The sequence below is a fragment of the Podarcis filfolensis genome (assembly GCF_964270895.1).
Source record: "Podarcis filfolensis genome assembly, chromosome: Z".
Classification (NCBI taxonomy): domain Eukaryota; kingdom Metazoa; phylum Chordata; class Lepidosauria; order Squamata; family Lacertidae; genus Podarcis; species Podarcis filfolensis.
This window is the reverse complement of record NC_139617.1, coordinates 9,516,957-9,530,734: the sequence shown is the minus strand read 5'-3', so window position 1 is coordinate 9,530,734 and position 13,778 is coordinate 9,516,957. Positions and strand designations below refer to the sequence as shown.

The 13,778-nt window shown below is 44.2% G+C and overlaps 1 protein-coding gene across 3 annotated transcripts in view; it reads left to right on the top strand.

Annotated features, from left to right (window-relative positions):
* Window positions 1-13,778, top strand: part of NRK (Nik related kinase) — a 132,608-nt gene that overhangs the window by 24,853 nt on the left and 93,977 nt on the right. Inside the window, exons 3-7 of one of the 3 annotated variants that reach the window (XM_083595685.1) lie at window positions 1,036-1,092; window positions 7,914-8,039; window positions 11,023-11,133; window positions 12,330-12,420; window positions 13,472-13,602. In XM_083595685.1, the coding sequence (XP_083451811.1) occupies window positions 1,036-1,092; window positions 7,914-8,039; window positions 11,023-11,133; window positions 12,330-12,420; window positions 13,472-13,602 (516 nt within the window). Of the gene's footprint in view, window positions 1-1,035; window positions 1,093-7,913; window positions 8,040-9,779; window positions 9,838-11,022; window positions 11,134-12,329; window positions 12,421-13,471; window positions 13,603-13,778 lie in introns of those variants that run through there. The other 2 variants (XM_083595686.1, XM_083595687.1) reach the window with 2 other exon arrangements.

The window sequence follows — 13,778 nt, the reverse complement described above, 5'->3', positions numbered from 1 at the left end:
AACTAGATAAAAGGAAATTAAAAACAAACATCAGTACAGTGGTACCTTGGGTTAAGAACTTAATTCGTTCTGGAGGTCCGTTCTTAACCTGAAACTGTTCTTAACCTGAAGCACCACTTTAGCTAATGGGGCCTCCCGCTACCGCTGCGCCGCCGCCACGTGATTTCTGTTCTCATCCTGAAGCAAAGTTCTTAACTCGAAGTACTATTTCTGGGTTAGCAGAGTCTATAACCTGAAGTGTATGTAACCTGAAGCGTCTGTAACCCAAGGTACCACTGTAGATCCATTGTGGGGGGTGCATTCTTAACTAGCTGCATAGTCCTGGAGGAATAGAAACGTTTTCAGCAGGCTTTTAAAAGTTGGCACAGAAGGTGCCCACTGAATCTCTATTGGCAGGGAGTTCCACAGGGCTGGGCCAATGACACTAAAAGCTTGATTTCTCAATGTTGTCAAATGAGCCTTGCCAACTTGGGGGATGACCAATGACACTCCTGCAAATGAACTCAGTGACATATAAGGTTTCAGGCAATCCCTGAGATATCCTGGACCCAAATTGTCAGGGCTTTATAAATCAATACAAGAACCTTGAACCCAGCTCATGCAAGCAAGACCTGATTGCAACAGCAGCTCTCCCCTCCAGTGGTTTCCAGCAGCTGTCATTCAGAAGCATAACTGATTATGGAGGCAGATCATAGGCATCATGGCTGGTCCCCTTTGACAGCCTTTACCTCCAGAAATCTGTCTAATCTTCTTTCAGTATCACCCAAAGGACAGGACATAGGCAGATGTAGGGTGAGGGTTTCACATCCTCACTTTCAGCTTCTGCTAGCCACGTCATGGACTATCATCCTAGAAGTTTTTGTGTCCACTGTCAGATGCTGTACAAATGACTTTCGCTCAGCTGAGCAGTTTTAAAATTGTGTTTGCTGAAAAATTGGTGCTTTGATTCACTGGCTTACACAGGTCATTAATCTGCATAATTATGCCAGCATTGTGTGCTTATTTGCCTGTATTGTGTTCTTATCGCCTTCCCAGGGTCGCCATGTGAAGACTGGGCAGCTTGCAGCAATCAAGGTTATGAATGTGACGGAGGTGAGCAGAGAGATCACCAGGCTTTTCTGGAAGTGGTGAGGGGGGTTCTACGGAAAAGAAGCAGTTTCTAGCTTTCTGTTACACTCTAGCTTGAAGAAGAAATGGAACGGAAGGTTGTTTAGAGGTGGCAACATCTGGCAATTTCAGTTTCTCTTGGTTCCTCCAGCCTTGGTTTTCCAGCCTTAAATTAAGCTCTCCAAATTTAACAGCTTATGGGTTTGTTTGTTTGTTTGTTTGTTTGTTTGTTTGTTTGTTTGCTGGCTTTCTGGCTTGTTTTTAAGCTTTCGTGAAAATTCCTAAGATTTTAGTTTAAGTTTCTCCTAATATATTCATTTTTATACATTTCTGCAAAGCAATCTTTTCCTAATATAATGCATCTCTGTTTGCCATTTTCACAAATATATGCATTTATATGCATGCTTATAACTCTAGCACAGCCATTTTTCCTACATTTTAACTGCCCAGAGAACTGAGAGTTGTTAGGAGTTTACTGGTTAATACTACAAGTTACAAGAGGGGCGTTATAAGGGACCCGTCCCTGAGTGTTAAAATTATGGCTTCTTTATGGGAGAAAATGATCTGCTTGTATAAATACAGTTCTTTGCACCACACATCCCTTTTCCAAAGGCAACTGAGGATGGTTATATAGGCAGCTGGTCCCGTTTTCAATCATGCTTGTGCAATTGGGGCATGGCAATGGATGATGCTTAGTTGTGTGTATTTTTCTGGTCTATAATAATGAAGCAATGGAGCCTCTTCCTACTTATTTCTGGGTGATTATCTGTTTCCAGAGATAGCAAATAGAAGATTTCCTGTCGGTTCACCGCAGCACCTGCTGCGTTTTCATAACATCACTGCCCCCTGCATATACCAGCCGTTTGCTCGGTGAAATCTAGGCCACTGTAGACAGGCCGGCAACCCACAAGTTGCTGATGCAAATACATCTTTCAATTCCCCACCCCACCAGTTGTTTTAAAAAAGAAAGAGGTGGGGGGGACAGTTTTTATTTGCTGCCGCCCAGCTTGCAAATTGGTGTGGCAGGACTACAAATCTGAGTGGATACGCTGGGCTCCCTTCTACCAGCTAGATGGTTGACCCAGTGTTGGCTTCTCTGACTGGTGGTAGCTGTCAAAGGTTTTGTACTGAAGTTTTTTTCAAAAAAAAAAGAAGGAATAAAACATGGACTATGAATTACCATGATTGACCTGGGAGGGAGAAATCTGACCAATTGGGACCCCCTGCTGCATCAGCGGTTCCCTGCTCAGGGACCTTTTGCATTGGTTTGCCAAAACAAGTTATGCTCTCACTCTTGATTAGGCGACACGGCTGCTTTTCTAATCATAATGCCAAGGTCTCTGTGAGCCATTATCAAAAGCAGCAGAAATGCAAACTGATCAGCTTGTAGAGGGGAGACAGACACTGCACAGCGTCATCCGTTTCGATCCATCACGGCTGTTCTTCTGTGTGCACAAAACATACCATAACTGCTGAGTGTGGTCCACATTGCAGGCCTAGCAGGGCCCAGATCAACACCTGGGATCTTCTGGGTACAAGGCTCTGTCACTGAGGTGCTGCCATTGAAAAGGCCTTTTCTTTTCTTTTCTTTTCTTTCCTTTTTTTTTGCACCCTCGGCTTTTAAAGTGGCTGTGAAGTGTAGTTTGCTCTGTTTGAAGGACTATGGCAGCTTAGTGGCTCTGGGTCCCCCTTCATTTTTAAGCTTTGATCTTGAGCCACTTCATTGTAAACTGCTCAGGCAGCAGGATGCTGTGGTGATCACCCTGGGACGATTTGCCCATCTGTCAGGAAGAGCTGCTTCAGTGTCGAGCTTTTGGGAGGGGCCTGGGAACTTTCAGTCTGCTGCATTGGATATGAGAGTCAGTGTGGTTTTTTGCAAGCATCTCCCCAGCGCCCGCACTTCCTGTTATCTGACAGAATTAACTGGGCAGGGCGCTTTTTCGACAAGATCAAAGTCTCGGTTGCATTCTTCTTTTTGAGGGGAAACGGATATAACGAAGGCAGCTGCCAGACACTCTAGTTCATTCGGCTCTTATTCCTTTGTGTTCCTCCATTCATAATGCCAGATAAGTACTGCAAACTAATCGTAAATTCACACAGTGGATTTCAAGGCTGCTATTCAACTGATGGGCTGGGACCCACCAGTGGATCGTAGCCTGATTCAAGGTGGGTTGCAACAGGAGCACTCCCACCATGCAAATGTATAGTAGAAGATTAAGAGATGGGTCTTCAAAGGCATATCTGGACCCTAAATGGGTCTGGGGCCTGAAAAGATTGAAGGTGCCTGCTTTTTATTATATGCATTATGTCAATAAGAGCGGCTCTGTAAGATACCCAAGATTAGTAGCCCTAAAGTGTAGTTGGAGGTTGCGTTTGAGATAACGGTGGCACAATAGCTCAGTTGTTCAGTACACACTTTCCATTTGAAAGATCCTAGGTTCAGTTTCCAGCAACTCCATGTAGGGATGGAAAAGCAGCCGTCACATGTTGTAGAACATCCTTCCTCAATCTTGGGTCATCAGATGTTGTTGGGCCACACATCCCACCACCCTTGATCACTCTGGCAATGAAGGATGGGGTGTTAGGAGTTGAAGTCTAGCAGTATCTGGAGACCCAAGATTGCTGACTCCTGGGGTAAACAATACCAAGTGAGATGGAACTATGATCTGCCTCCAAATAGCTACATATAGGTGTCTTTTTTTTGGGGGGGGAGCATTTTAATGCTGCTAGTGTAGTCCATTTCACAACACAGATGCACAATTTGCATGCACAGTTTATCCCTTCCATATAAACGTGCAAGCATCTAAGTAGGATCAGCTACATTGTTTGTTGAATCTGTGGTAGATTTTCACACCTTTTTTTTTTTTTTACAAGCACATTAACGCAGCAATGGCTTCGCAGTGAATGGGTGCCAGGTTTTCAAGTGAAGACCAGCTGCTTTGTACTATTTTTCAGAAAGCTGAGCTGATAGCCTGTGACAGGTACCCCTCTGAGCCCTGTGCTCCAGGTGGTTGCTGGGTAGCCTTCTTGCGAATCTAAATCCAGCCCACCTAGCGAGTTTATGGTGGATGCGAAGCACAGCTTTTGCTTCTCGAAAAATTGGGGAAAGATTTGTAATGCTTTGTAATGCCTTTGAAAAGTGCTCGGAAACTTCAGCTTTGGGAGCATGCAGCTCCCTTGTTATAACAGCTCTACTGGCTGGCTACCTGTCTGTTTCCGAGCACAATTCAAAGTGCCATTTATGACCTATAAAGCCCTATATGACTTAAGTCCAAACAGTCTGAAAGTCTAAGCTCCCTGAAAGACTGTACAGTCATACCTCGGGCTGAATATGCTTCATGTTGAGCGTGTTCAAGTTGCGCTCTGCGGCAACCCGGAAGTAACGGAGTGTGTTACTTCCGGGTTTCGTCGCTCGTGCATGTAAAGACGCTCAAAATGATGTCACGCACATGCGCAGAAGCGGCGAAAAGCGATGTGCATGTGCGCAGATGTGCCACCGCTAGTTACGTTTGCTTCTGGATGCGAACGGGGCTCCAGAACGGATCCCGTTCGCATCCCGAGGTACCACTGTACTGTATTCCCTCATATGCACCTGCCCAGGTTCTAATACCTTCAGGGGAGGCCCTCCTCTCAGTTCTGCCACCCACAGCCACACTGTGGAGAGGGCCTTCTCGGTGGCTGCTCTCAGACTTTAGAATTCCCTCCCTAGAGAAGCTAGACTGGCTCCCTCATTGTTGTCCTGCTGTCAGGCTAAGACCTTCTTGTTCCAATGTGGTTTTAAGAACTGACTGTTTTCAGACCCTCCAAGTGTCCCTATTTTCCAGGGACTTCCCTGATTTAGAGAAATCGTCCCGGTTTCTGATTTGATCCCGGAATGTCCTACTTTTCCTTAAGACGTCCCTATTTTCATTGGAGAAATATTGGAAGGTATCTGACCTCTTAGCTGTCTGAAGACAATCCTCTATAGAGAAGTTTTTTTAAAAAAATGTTTAATGTTTTATTATGTTTTTATGTATGTCGGAAGCTGCCCAGAATGGCTGGGGCAACCCAGTAAGATGTGTGGTGTAGAAATAGTAAAATTATCATTATGGAATGGGACGCCCCTATTTTCAGTGGAGAAATGTTGGAGGGTATGTGCTTTTAATGAGGGGTCTGGTGCTATGCTGTTTTTGTGGTGATTATATTTTTTAACAGTATATTCTGAGTTAGCACCTGTCTGTCTCAGGAGACAATGCGTTCTGAACTGCAGGCCCAAAGGAAGGCTCATGGGAGTGCTTGGGTGCAGGTATACCAGAAAAAGGCTCTCAAAAAAAGTAGCATCTACAAAAAGGTGTAGACTTACAGGAAATTACCCTGCCAGGTTTACAGAAGGACACTGTGGTAAGGGGATAGCTTGTCCACACCTAAGCAACATTTATAAGTACTTTAGAAAACAAAGCAGCACCTGACCAGATGAGGGCATGTGGCAAATACCCAAATCTTGCACATTGTTCCCTGTTCTGGGCTCAGAGCCCAACACCCCAAGCCCCCAGAAAAGGATAACTTCAAAGCAAGCCAATTAGCCTGTATCAAAGCAAGCACATATAAACATATATGAGCTCATTGCTACAACACCTTCCAATTAATTGTGGGGTTATCTTGACTACCAAGATGGCGGTTGCAGAGCTTCCAGAACAGTTCACCTTTGGTTCAGCACACAATGGAAGAATGTACCTTTGGGGGTAAAGTCAAACATTTGGAGAGTTACAGCACCTGCAGTAGTTTTTGAAACCAGTATGGGTGAGACATGTTTTGTTGCAGCTGGGGCAGATGAAGGTGTCTGGTTGTGCTGCTGCAGATGCACCATGGTGCTTCTTCTCTCTGTGCTCCTCTCAGTGGCCATTCCTCCTCTGGTCACTGCTGTGGATACATAACTTAAATGTCTGTCTTCAGGCACTGTGATCGTCTGCAAGGCTTTCCACATGGTGGAGTTAATGTTGCCAGTTAATGTTGTCATGTGATGATAGATAGATGATAGATAGATAGATAGATAGATAGATAGATAGATAGATAGACAGACAGACAGACAGACAGACAGACAGACAGATGATGATGATGATGATAGATAGATATAGATAGATAGATAGATAGATAGATAGATGATAGATAGATAGATAGATAGATGATAGATAGATAGATAGATAGATGATAGATAGATAGATAGATAGATAGATAGATAGATAGATAGATAGATAGATATAGATAGATGATAGATGATGGATAGATAGATAGATGATAGATAGATAGATATAGATAGATAGATAGATGATAGATAGATAGATAGATAGATGATAGATATAGATAGATAGATGATAGATAGATAGATAGATAGATAGATAGATAGATGATAGATAGATAGATAGATAGATAGATAGATAGATAGATAGATAGATGATAGATAGATTATAGATAGATGATAGATATGTTTTTTATGATTTGGGGTTTTTTTTGTCTGTTTTTAGCTGTCTTTCTTTACCTGTAAGATGCCTTGTGTCCCTGTCAGGGGAAAAAGTGGGGTATGAATAAATATATACTAATAATAATACTTATAGAGGAGGTCATCGGAAATGAAGTTAGCGATAATGTGAATGTCTTTCTTTTGAGGTTAAAGGCGTGTGCTTTGCACCTTAGGTCTGGGTAGGTTTCAGATTGGTTTCTGAATGTAAACATCAACCCAAGAAATAACACATGTCAAGCAAGCAACATCTCCTTCGCATGTCAGAGCTGCTTTGAACAACAGTTTGCTCAAAGCCGGCTCTGCCGTAGGGCAAAATGAGGCAGTGGCCTCAGAAAACTGATTCTGGAAGAGCAGAGAGCATACAGTTAAGATTAATGGACCTAAGTGAGGCATATCCATTAATGGGTGTAATTTGAGAAGGACCAACATTTAAAAGATCCAAGTATTTTTTACTGCCAGGGAGGTGGGGAGGTGCTTGTAGGATTTTCTGCTTCAAGGTTACAGAGTAACTTGGCTAGCCTTGGGCAATATGTACCACCATGATGGGTGAGGTGTAAGATACCATTTGGTTCTCTCCCTCAGACAGCAAAATGCCTTGGACTGGTCCTGCTGTTGTTTACAGGCCAGATACTACCTAAGCAAATTCTGGGTGCTTTGATCCTCATTGCATTGGAGAGCAATTTCCATCAACATCATGACATATGGAAGTAGTGCATTTAACGTCATTGAAACTTACTCAGAGTCGTGAGTGGATTTCATGCTCTCTATTCAGCTCACAGTGGTGAGGAGGAATGGAAGATCCCCCAGAATGTCTGCTTTATATACATTACTTATACAATGGGCCCCCGAATGGCTAATTCCGGGATTCTCCTGTAGGTCAATCAGGTTGCGGATTCACTTCCACCTGGAGCTGGATTGGGTGGCTCCTGTGGATAAATCAGACTGCTGCATCCTGGATCCTATTGTTCTAGGACCAATCAGACTGTTGCATCCTGGATCCTATTGTTCTAGGGCCAATCAGACTGCTGCATTCTGAATCCTATTGTTCTAGGACCAACCAGACTGCTGCATTTTGGATCCTATTCAACTCAGTACATAACAGTCATGTGCAACTAAGCCCTTAGCAGTTGGTGGACCTGTTTGCCAAGCACTGGTCCAGTCTCGTTTTAAAGCTCTCCAAGCTTGTGGCAGTGAGTTCCACAAACACTGCCTTGAGTAGTCTTTCTTCACGGGGCTCAGGTCAGGCTTCTGAGAACTCTCTCTGTATATTGATGCCCCTGTAATCTCCCTACCCTTCTTTTTGCCCTAGGATGAAGAAGAGGAAATCAAACTGGAAATAAACATGTTGAAGAAATATTCCCATCACAGGAACATTGCAACATATTATGGAGCATTTGTAAAGAAAAGTCCTGTGGGTCAGGATGACCAGCTGTGGGTAGGTATCCAGTTTTCTCTTTGTGCATCTTTAAAGGTCCCTGTTTAATCAGTTACTCTCAGTGCCCATTTAGGGAATAGAGGTTTCCCCCCCATTCAGCTCCTTTATATCCTCTCTTTTTCTCTCTCCGTCTCCCCTCTTCATTCCTTTATTCCTGAACTAAGAGAGTAATTCGGTGTCACACTTTCCCCAACATTCTGTCAGGGCAAGCATTTCAGAACAATTCCCTTCCCCTTCCACTGCACTGGTAGAAGCTTCCACTACTGGGACCAGTTTGTAGAATCAGGGTGTAGAAGAATTTCCGAAAATTCCTTTACATACCCAGCTGCTCATTGCACTCTGCAAATATCATCTTATCAGGAAGTCTGTTCCGCATGAAATGAGAATCAGGCCTTTCGTGTGGTGGCACCTACCATTTGAAACGTATCATACAGGAACCATTTCTATTATTTTTGGCACCTATTGAAGACTTTCCTCTTTCAGCAAGTCTTCTAAGTGGAGATTGTTACCCTATTATTTATTATTATTTCTATTTATTGCATTTATATATCACCTTTATCTTCAAAGGAACTCAAGGTCTCCCCCCCCCCCATTTCACCCTCACAACAACCCTGTGAGGTAGGTTAGGCTCAGATATGATGACTGGCCCTGGGCCACCCAGAGAGCGTCATGGTTTGAGTACAGGTTCGAACCCTGCTCTCCCAGGTCCTAGTCCAGCACTCTAACCATTAGGCCACACTGGCTTGCACTGCACCAACCTCCCCATTGGCTGACCTTTCCTTTCCACCTCCCAGCAAGCAGCAGCAATCTGGCCAAGCAGCAGTCACAGGTGAGCAGAGGCACTCCACATTTTCTGCTTGTAACTAATCTAGGTCAGAAGGAAGGAAAGGAGAATGAGGAGTGGGTGAACCGTGCTTGTCCTGGGAAGCGAAACACTTCCATTTTCCCTCTATTCACAAGGGACACCAGTGCATAGATCAGGAAGCTATTTGGCTTATCCTGCCTGCAGTTTACTATCTGGGAGACATGGGCTAATATTTTGTTAGGGAGGATCATACATTAGTGCAGAACATGGGACTCATTGGCCTTCAGGTCTTCTCCATGCCTGTAACTTTGTGGCTGCATAGGGAGATCAGCCATGGTTATCGACCATCTGGAAGCCGACTGATGGCCACTGTAATTGCCGTTTTGCACAGTTGTCCATGAAATTAGCAGTTGTGACCAGAGCAAAGGAATCTAATAGATGCAAATGTTGACTGTGGCATTAGAAGGTGCTTTAGTTATATATACATATTTTAAAAGGTTATTACAGGCAAGATGGAAACAACGGGAACATTAGCAACTTAATGCAGTGTGTGTCTGCATGAGTATGTTTGTTTTTATTATTGTTGACCAGCAGCCATTCCATCAGGCTGTAGCAGAGAGAGAGGCAAGGCAATTTCAATGGCTCTCCCAAGGCGCCTGCTCCATCTGGTTCTTTCTGTCCTCAGCTGTCATCTAGCAACAGCCATTTCTTCAGGCAGATGGAAAGCAAGATCTCACCATCAGCTTGGCTGAGAGACCAGCTTCATTTGGTCCCTCCTCTTCTCTCTGAACATTTTCCATTCCAGATGGTCTTTATAAGAGCTGCTATGGAGCTTTTACGAACTGGGGTCTGAATATGTGTGTTTTCCTCTTCCCTCCTCATCCTTTCTTCTTTATGTGTCGTGTCTTTTAGATTGCAAGCAGGAACTGGCTTGTGTGTGTTTCTTTTAACTGATATTAGACAAGTCACTTTGGGAGCTCTTGTGGCTAAAAGGCATGGTAAAAAAATTGCTGCTGATAAATAAATAAACCTGGTAAATGTGCTGAAAATCAGTGGCGTAGCGTGGGGGGTGCAGGGGGGCGGGCCGCACCGGGCGCAACATCTGGGGTTAGGGCAAATCCATGGGTTAGGGGGCGCAAATCCACGGGTTAGGGGGCGCAAATCCACGGGTTAGGGGGCGCAAATCCACGGGTTAGGGGGCGCAAATCCACGGGTTAGGGGGCGCAAATTACTTGCCTTGCCCCGGGTGCTGACAACCCACGCTACGCCACTGCTGAAAATAATTGCCAATTAGTTTACAGGGTTTGTTTTGTGTGCTTGATTGGTACCTGTGGCAAAAGTGATACCTAAAGACCAAGTGGATGACACTCCAAAATTAAGAACTGGTCAAATTCTAGTATTAACAGGAGCTTCAAGGTACTCTTCTTCCATCCTTGAACAGTCACTTTCTAAAGCAGATCCAGCCCATTCATTATTTGAGATGGCATGGAATAACAACATAGTGGTCCCCACCCTTTTGCCAGCCATTAGATTCACTTGGCAAGTGCTAGGAACACAGTAATTATTTAGCCATACATGCACAGGAAGCTAACATGCACTCAGTTCAGATGGCATGCCCAAACCACAGTTTGTCTCCCAGGGACAGTGATTGTTTATTTTCTAAATGTATTAGACACTCAGTAGCTATTGCTCTCTGGGCATCATATGAGAAAACAGTAAAAACAGGATAAAACCACAAAACCCAACAGCATACAATATTGAAGCCATGGCAGGTAAACCAATTTGACACTGGTCAAACCTTAAGCAAATTGCTTTAAATTAAAGTAATGACCGCTCCCCACATTAAATGGGGGCGCCCTTTGTGTGGTCGCGCACAGTCCCCTGGACCCTATGTGGCACCATTAGCTCAGGCTTGGCTTCGCCTCCCCCCAGGTGGGATACCTGGAGGTCTCCGCCTACCTCAGCCAGTTGCCCAATCCCACCTGGAAAGGTGTTGCCAAGGTGATCAGGCCAGGTAGGGGGAGGGACCACCTGCCCACACAATAGGGGGAGGATCTTACCAATAAATAAATAAAATGTTGCATTTAACTGCAGCCAGGTAAATAATAATAATGTGCCTGTTACTTAAATTTCTTCTTTTCAGCAATAAATAATAACTGTGCTTTTGCTCTTCCCCAGCTGGTGATGGAATATTGTGGAGCTGGTTCTGTGACGGATTTGGTGAAGAAGACAAAAGGAAACTGTTTCAAAGAAGACTGGATTGCGTATATATGCAGAGAAGTTCTCAGGGTAGGAGTCACCTCCATGAAATACAGAAGCAAACATTAATTTTTGTTTGAGTCAGACTTGGGATGGCATGCATCTGACACCATCATACGTTCTAAGTGTGAACTCAATAGCTGTGCTATGATGACTTCGCCTATGGAGCTACTGGAAAATGAGAAAGTTATCAGCAACTCTTCAGGGGAATTCTGATGTTTTCGGAAGTAGGAAAGAGAGGAGAAAGCGGGGATTCCATGTAGCCCAGTGAGCTTGCTCTGTGGTAATGGAATGGCAGTCTGTGAGGAGGGGAGGCAGAAGTCAGACAGTATGTTAGAAGAGCAGCTGGCCCCATACATGGAGGTAGCACCCTTTCTTAAAATTAAACCACAGAGAACTGCAACATTGAAATATACTCAGAGTCGAGTGTGGATTTCATGCTCTTTATTCAGCTCATAGTGCAAGGAATGGAAGTTCCCCCAAACTGTCTGCTTTATATACATTATTTACACAATGGGCCCCACATGATTGGCTAATTCCGGGATTCTCCTGTAGGCCAATCAGGTTGCGAATTCACTTCCACCTGGAGCTGGATTGGGTGGCTTCTGCGAACCAATCAGACTGCTGCATTCTGGATCCTATTATTCTAGGACCAATCAGACTTCTGCATTCTGAATCCTATTGTTCTAGGACCAATCAGACTGCTGCATTTTGGATCCTATTCAACTCAGTACATAACAAACAACTTACCTAGCAACCTAAATTTTGCTTCTAGAATCTGTATTTTTCAACGTAAGTGGTGCCAGCATGTGCCGTGGCTGCTGTCATCTCCCTGAGTTATTGGTCCTCTTGCTGAGGACTGTGGGCTTCCCATCAGAGCATCTGGTGCTGGACACTGTGAGAACAGGATGCTGGACTAAATGGGCCTTGGCTTGATCCAGCAGGGCTCTTCTTATGTTTTTAGGTCCTTATCCTTAGCCTATCTAGACAGCGCACAATGTCAACACTATTGGGCAAGTCACCATACAGTCAACTGCATTGCAATATGTTCTTTATTTCAAGGACCTCCCTCCCACTATCCACCCTGGATGATTATCTTTAGATGATGAATGAATGAGGCAGTGAGAGAGGTCATTTCCTCTTCCAAGATACAAGCTTTGTTGTCTAGTTTGAATAGAAGCAGGAAGGGGCAAGATAGCTCAGTGTGGTTTTTTTTTATCTTCCAGGGATTAGCACACTTACATGCTCATCATGTTATCCACCGAGACATTAAAGGGCAGAATGTGCTCCTGACAGAAAATGCTGAAGTGAAGCTGGGTATGTGTTCCTTGTCTTTTTTGATGGGGACTGTTATGTGCTACTGAATGCATCCCTTGCCACTACAACGCACAACGAGTAGCAAAGCTTCAGAGGTAACTGTAGTGTTGTAAATAGGGACACTTGAAGGATTTCACATTTGTGAATTTTGGGGCAAGCAGACCCTGATCCACAGCACCCAGACTAATGTGGGGCTCAGAATATAATCAGGTTCCTCATATCTCTGAATTCTGTGGTGTAGTTCTCAGCTCCAAAAGGCTTAGCATAGCAGGCACCATCTCTAAAGAGACACTCCCTCATGTGCAAAAGAAGAATGCCTCTTCAAAGGAGGGCGTTTGAAGAGGCATTCTCACCCTTCAAAAACATGCAAGAAGCATCATTGTGTGATGAAGAACTAGGAATGTCCATTCTAAGAGGGTATTTGAAAAGTGATTCCCTCCTGCCCAAGAGAAGAGGAATGACTCTTCTTAGAATGTGGAGCTTTACTTACATTTCTAAAAAGCATTAACATTTTTTTTAAAAAAAACAAACACCTTCCTGATCCACTTGGACCAAGTTTTTAATCAGTCTCAATTAAATGGGCTATATCCAATGTTCATTTTCAGCTAATGCAAGTTTTATTGTTGTGCAAGAGCAGAAACCAGTACAATAGCTGCATTGCAATAGCTGCACTATCAGAAACTGGTGCAACAGATTGTGCAATCTATTTCACAACAAAGTTGCCAGCAACCTGCTTAGGTTGGTTGTGCAACGGTGTTTCGCTAGTGCAAAGCATTTCACCAGCAGAGCAAGCATATCGCTGAATGACTTTTAACTTAGCAGTACATTGGACGTGACACAATGTAATTGCTTGATCAACTGAGCATTTTATTCCCCCTCATCACCTCAAGCACAATGTTTTGACTGGATTCCGTTCATGCATTCAGCTGCACGTCACCAGGAGTGTATGAGGGCCCTTCCCTGTGGTCGTGCTCTGCTTTTTTGCAACCAGCTGTGTGGTTCCACGCACCCCTCGCTTGCTTCATTGCTTGTGCCTGCTTGGCTTTTGCAGTGGATTTTGGAGTGAGTGCCCAACTAGACAGGACAATTGGCAGAAGGAACACATTCATTGGGACCCCCTACTGGATGGCACCGGAGGTCATTGCTTGTGATGAAAACCCAGAGTCAACATATGACTACAGAGTAAGTCCTGTTGCTGCTGGCTGACCTCCTGCCCACCTCCTATCCAAGCACTTGGCCAAAACATGCTTTGTTCTCACTTTTTTCTTTGCTCTGGAAACAAAGATGTTTGGTTTTTTCCTCCACTTCTTGAAATCAACCACTGTGATCTGCACCACAACAGTCTTCCACCTCATAAA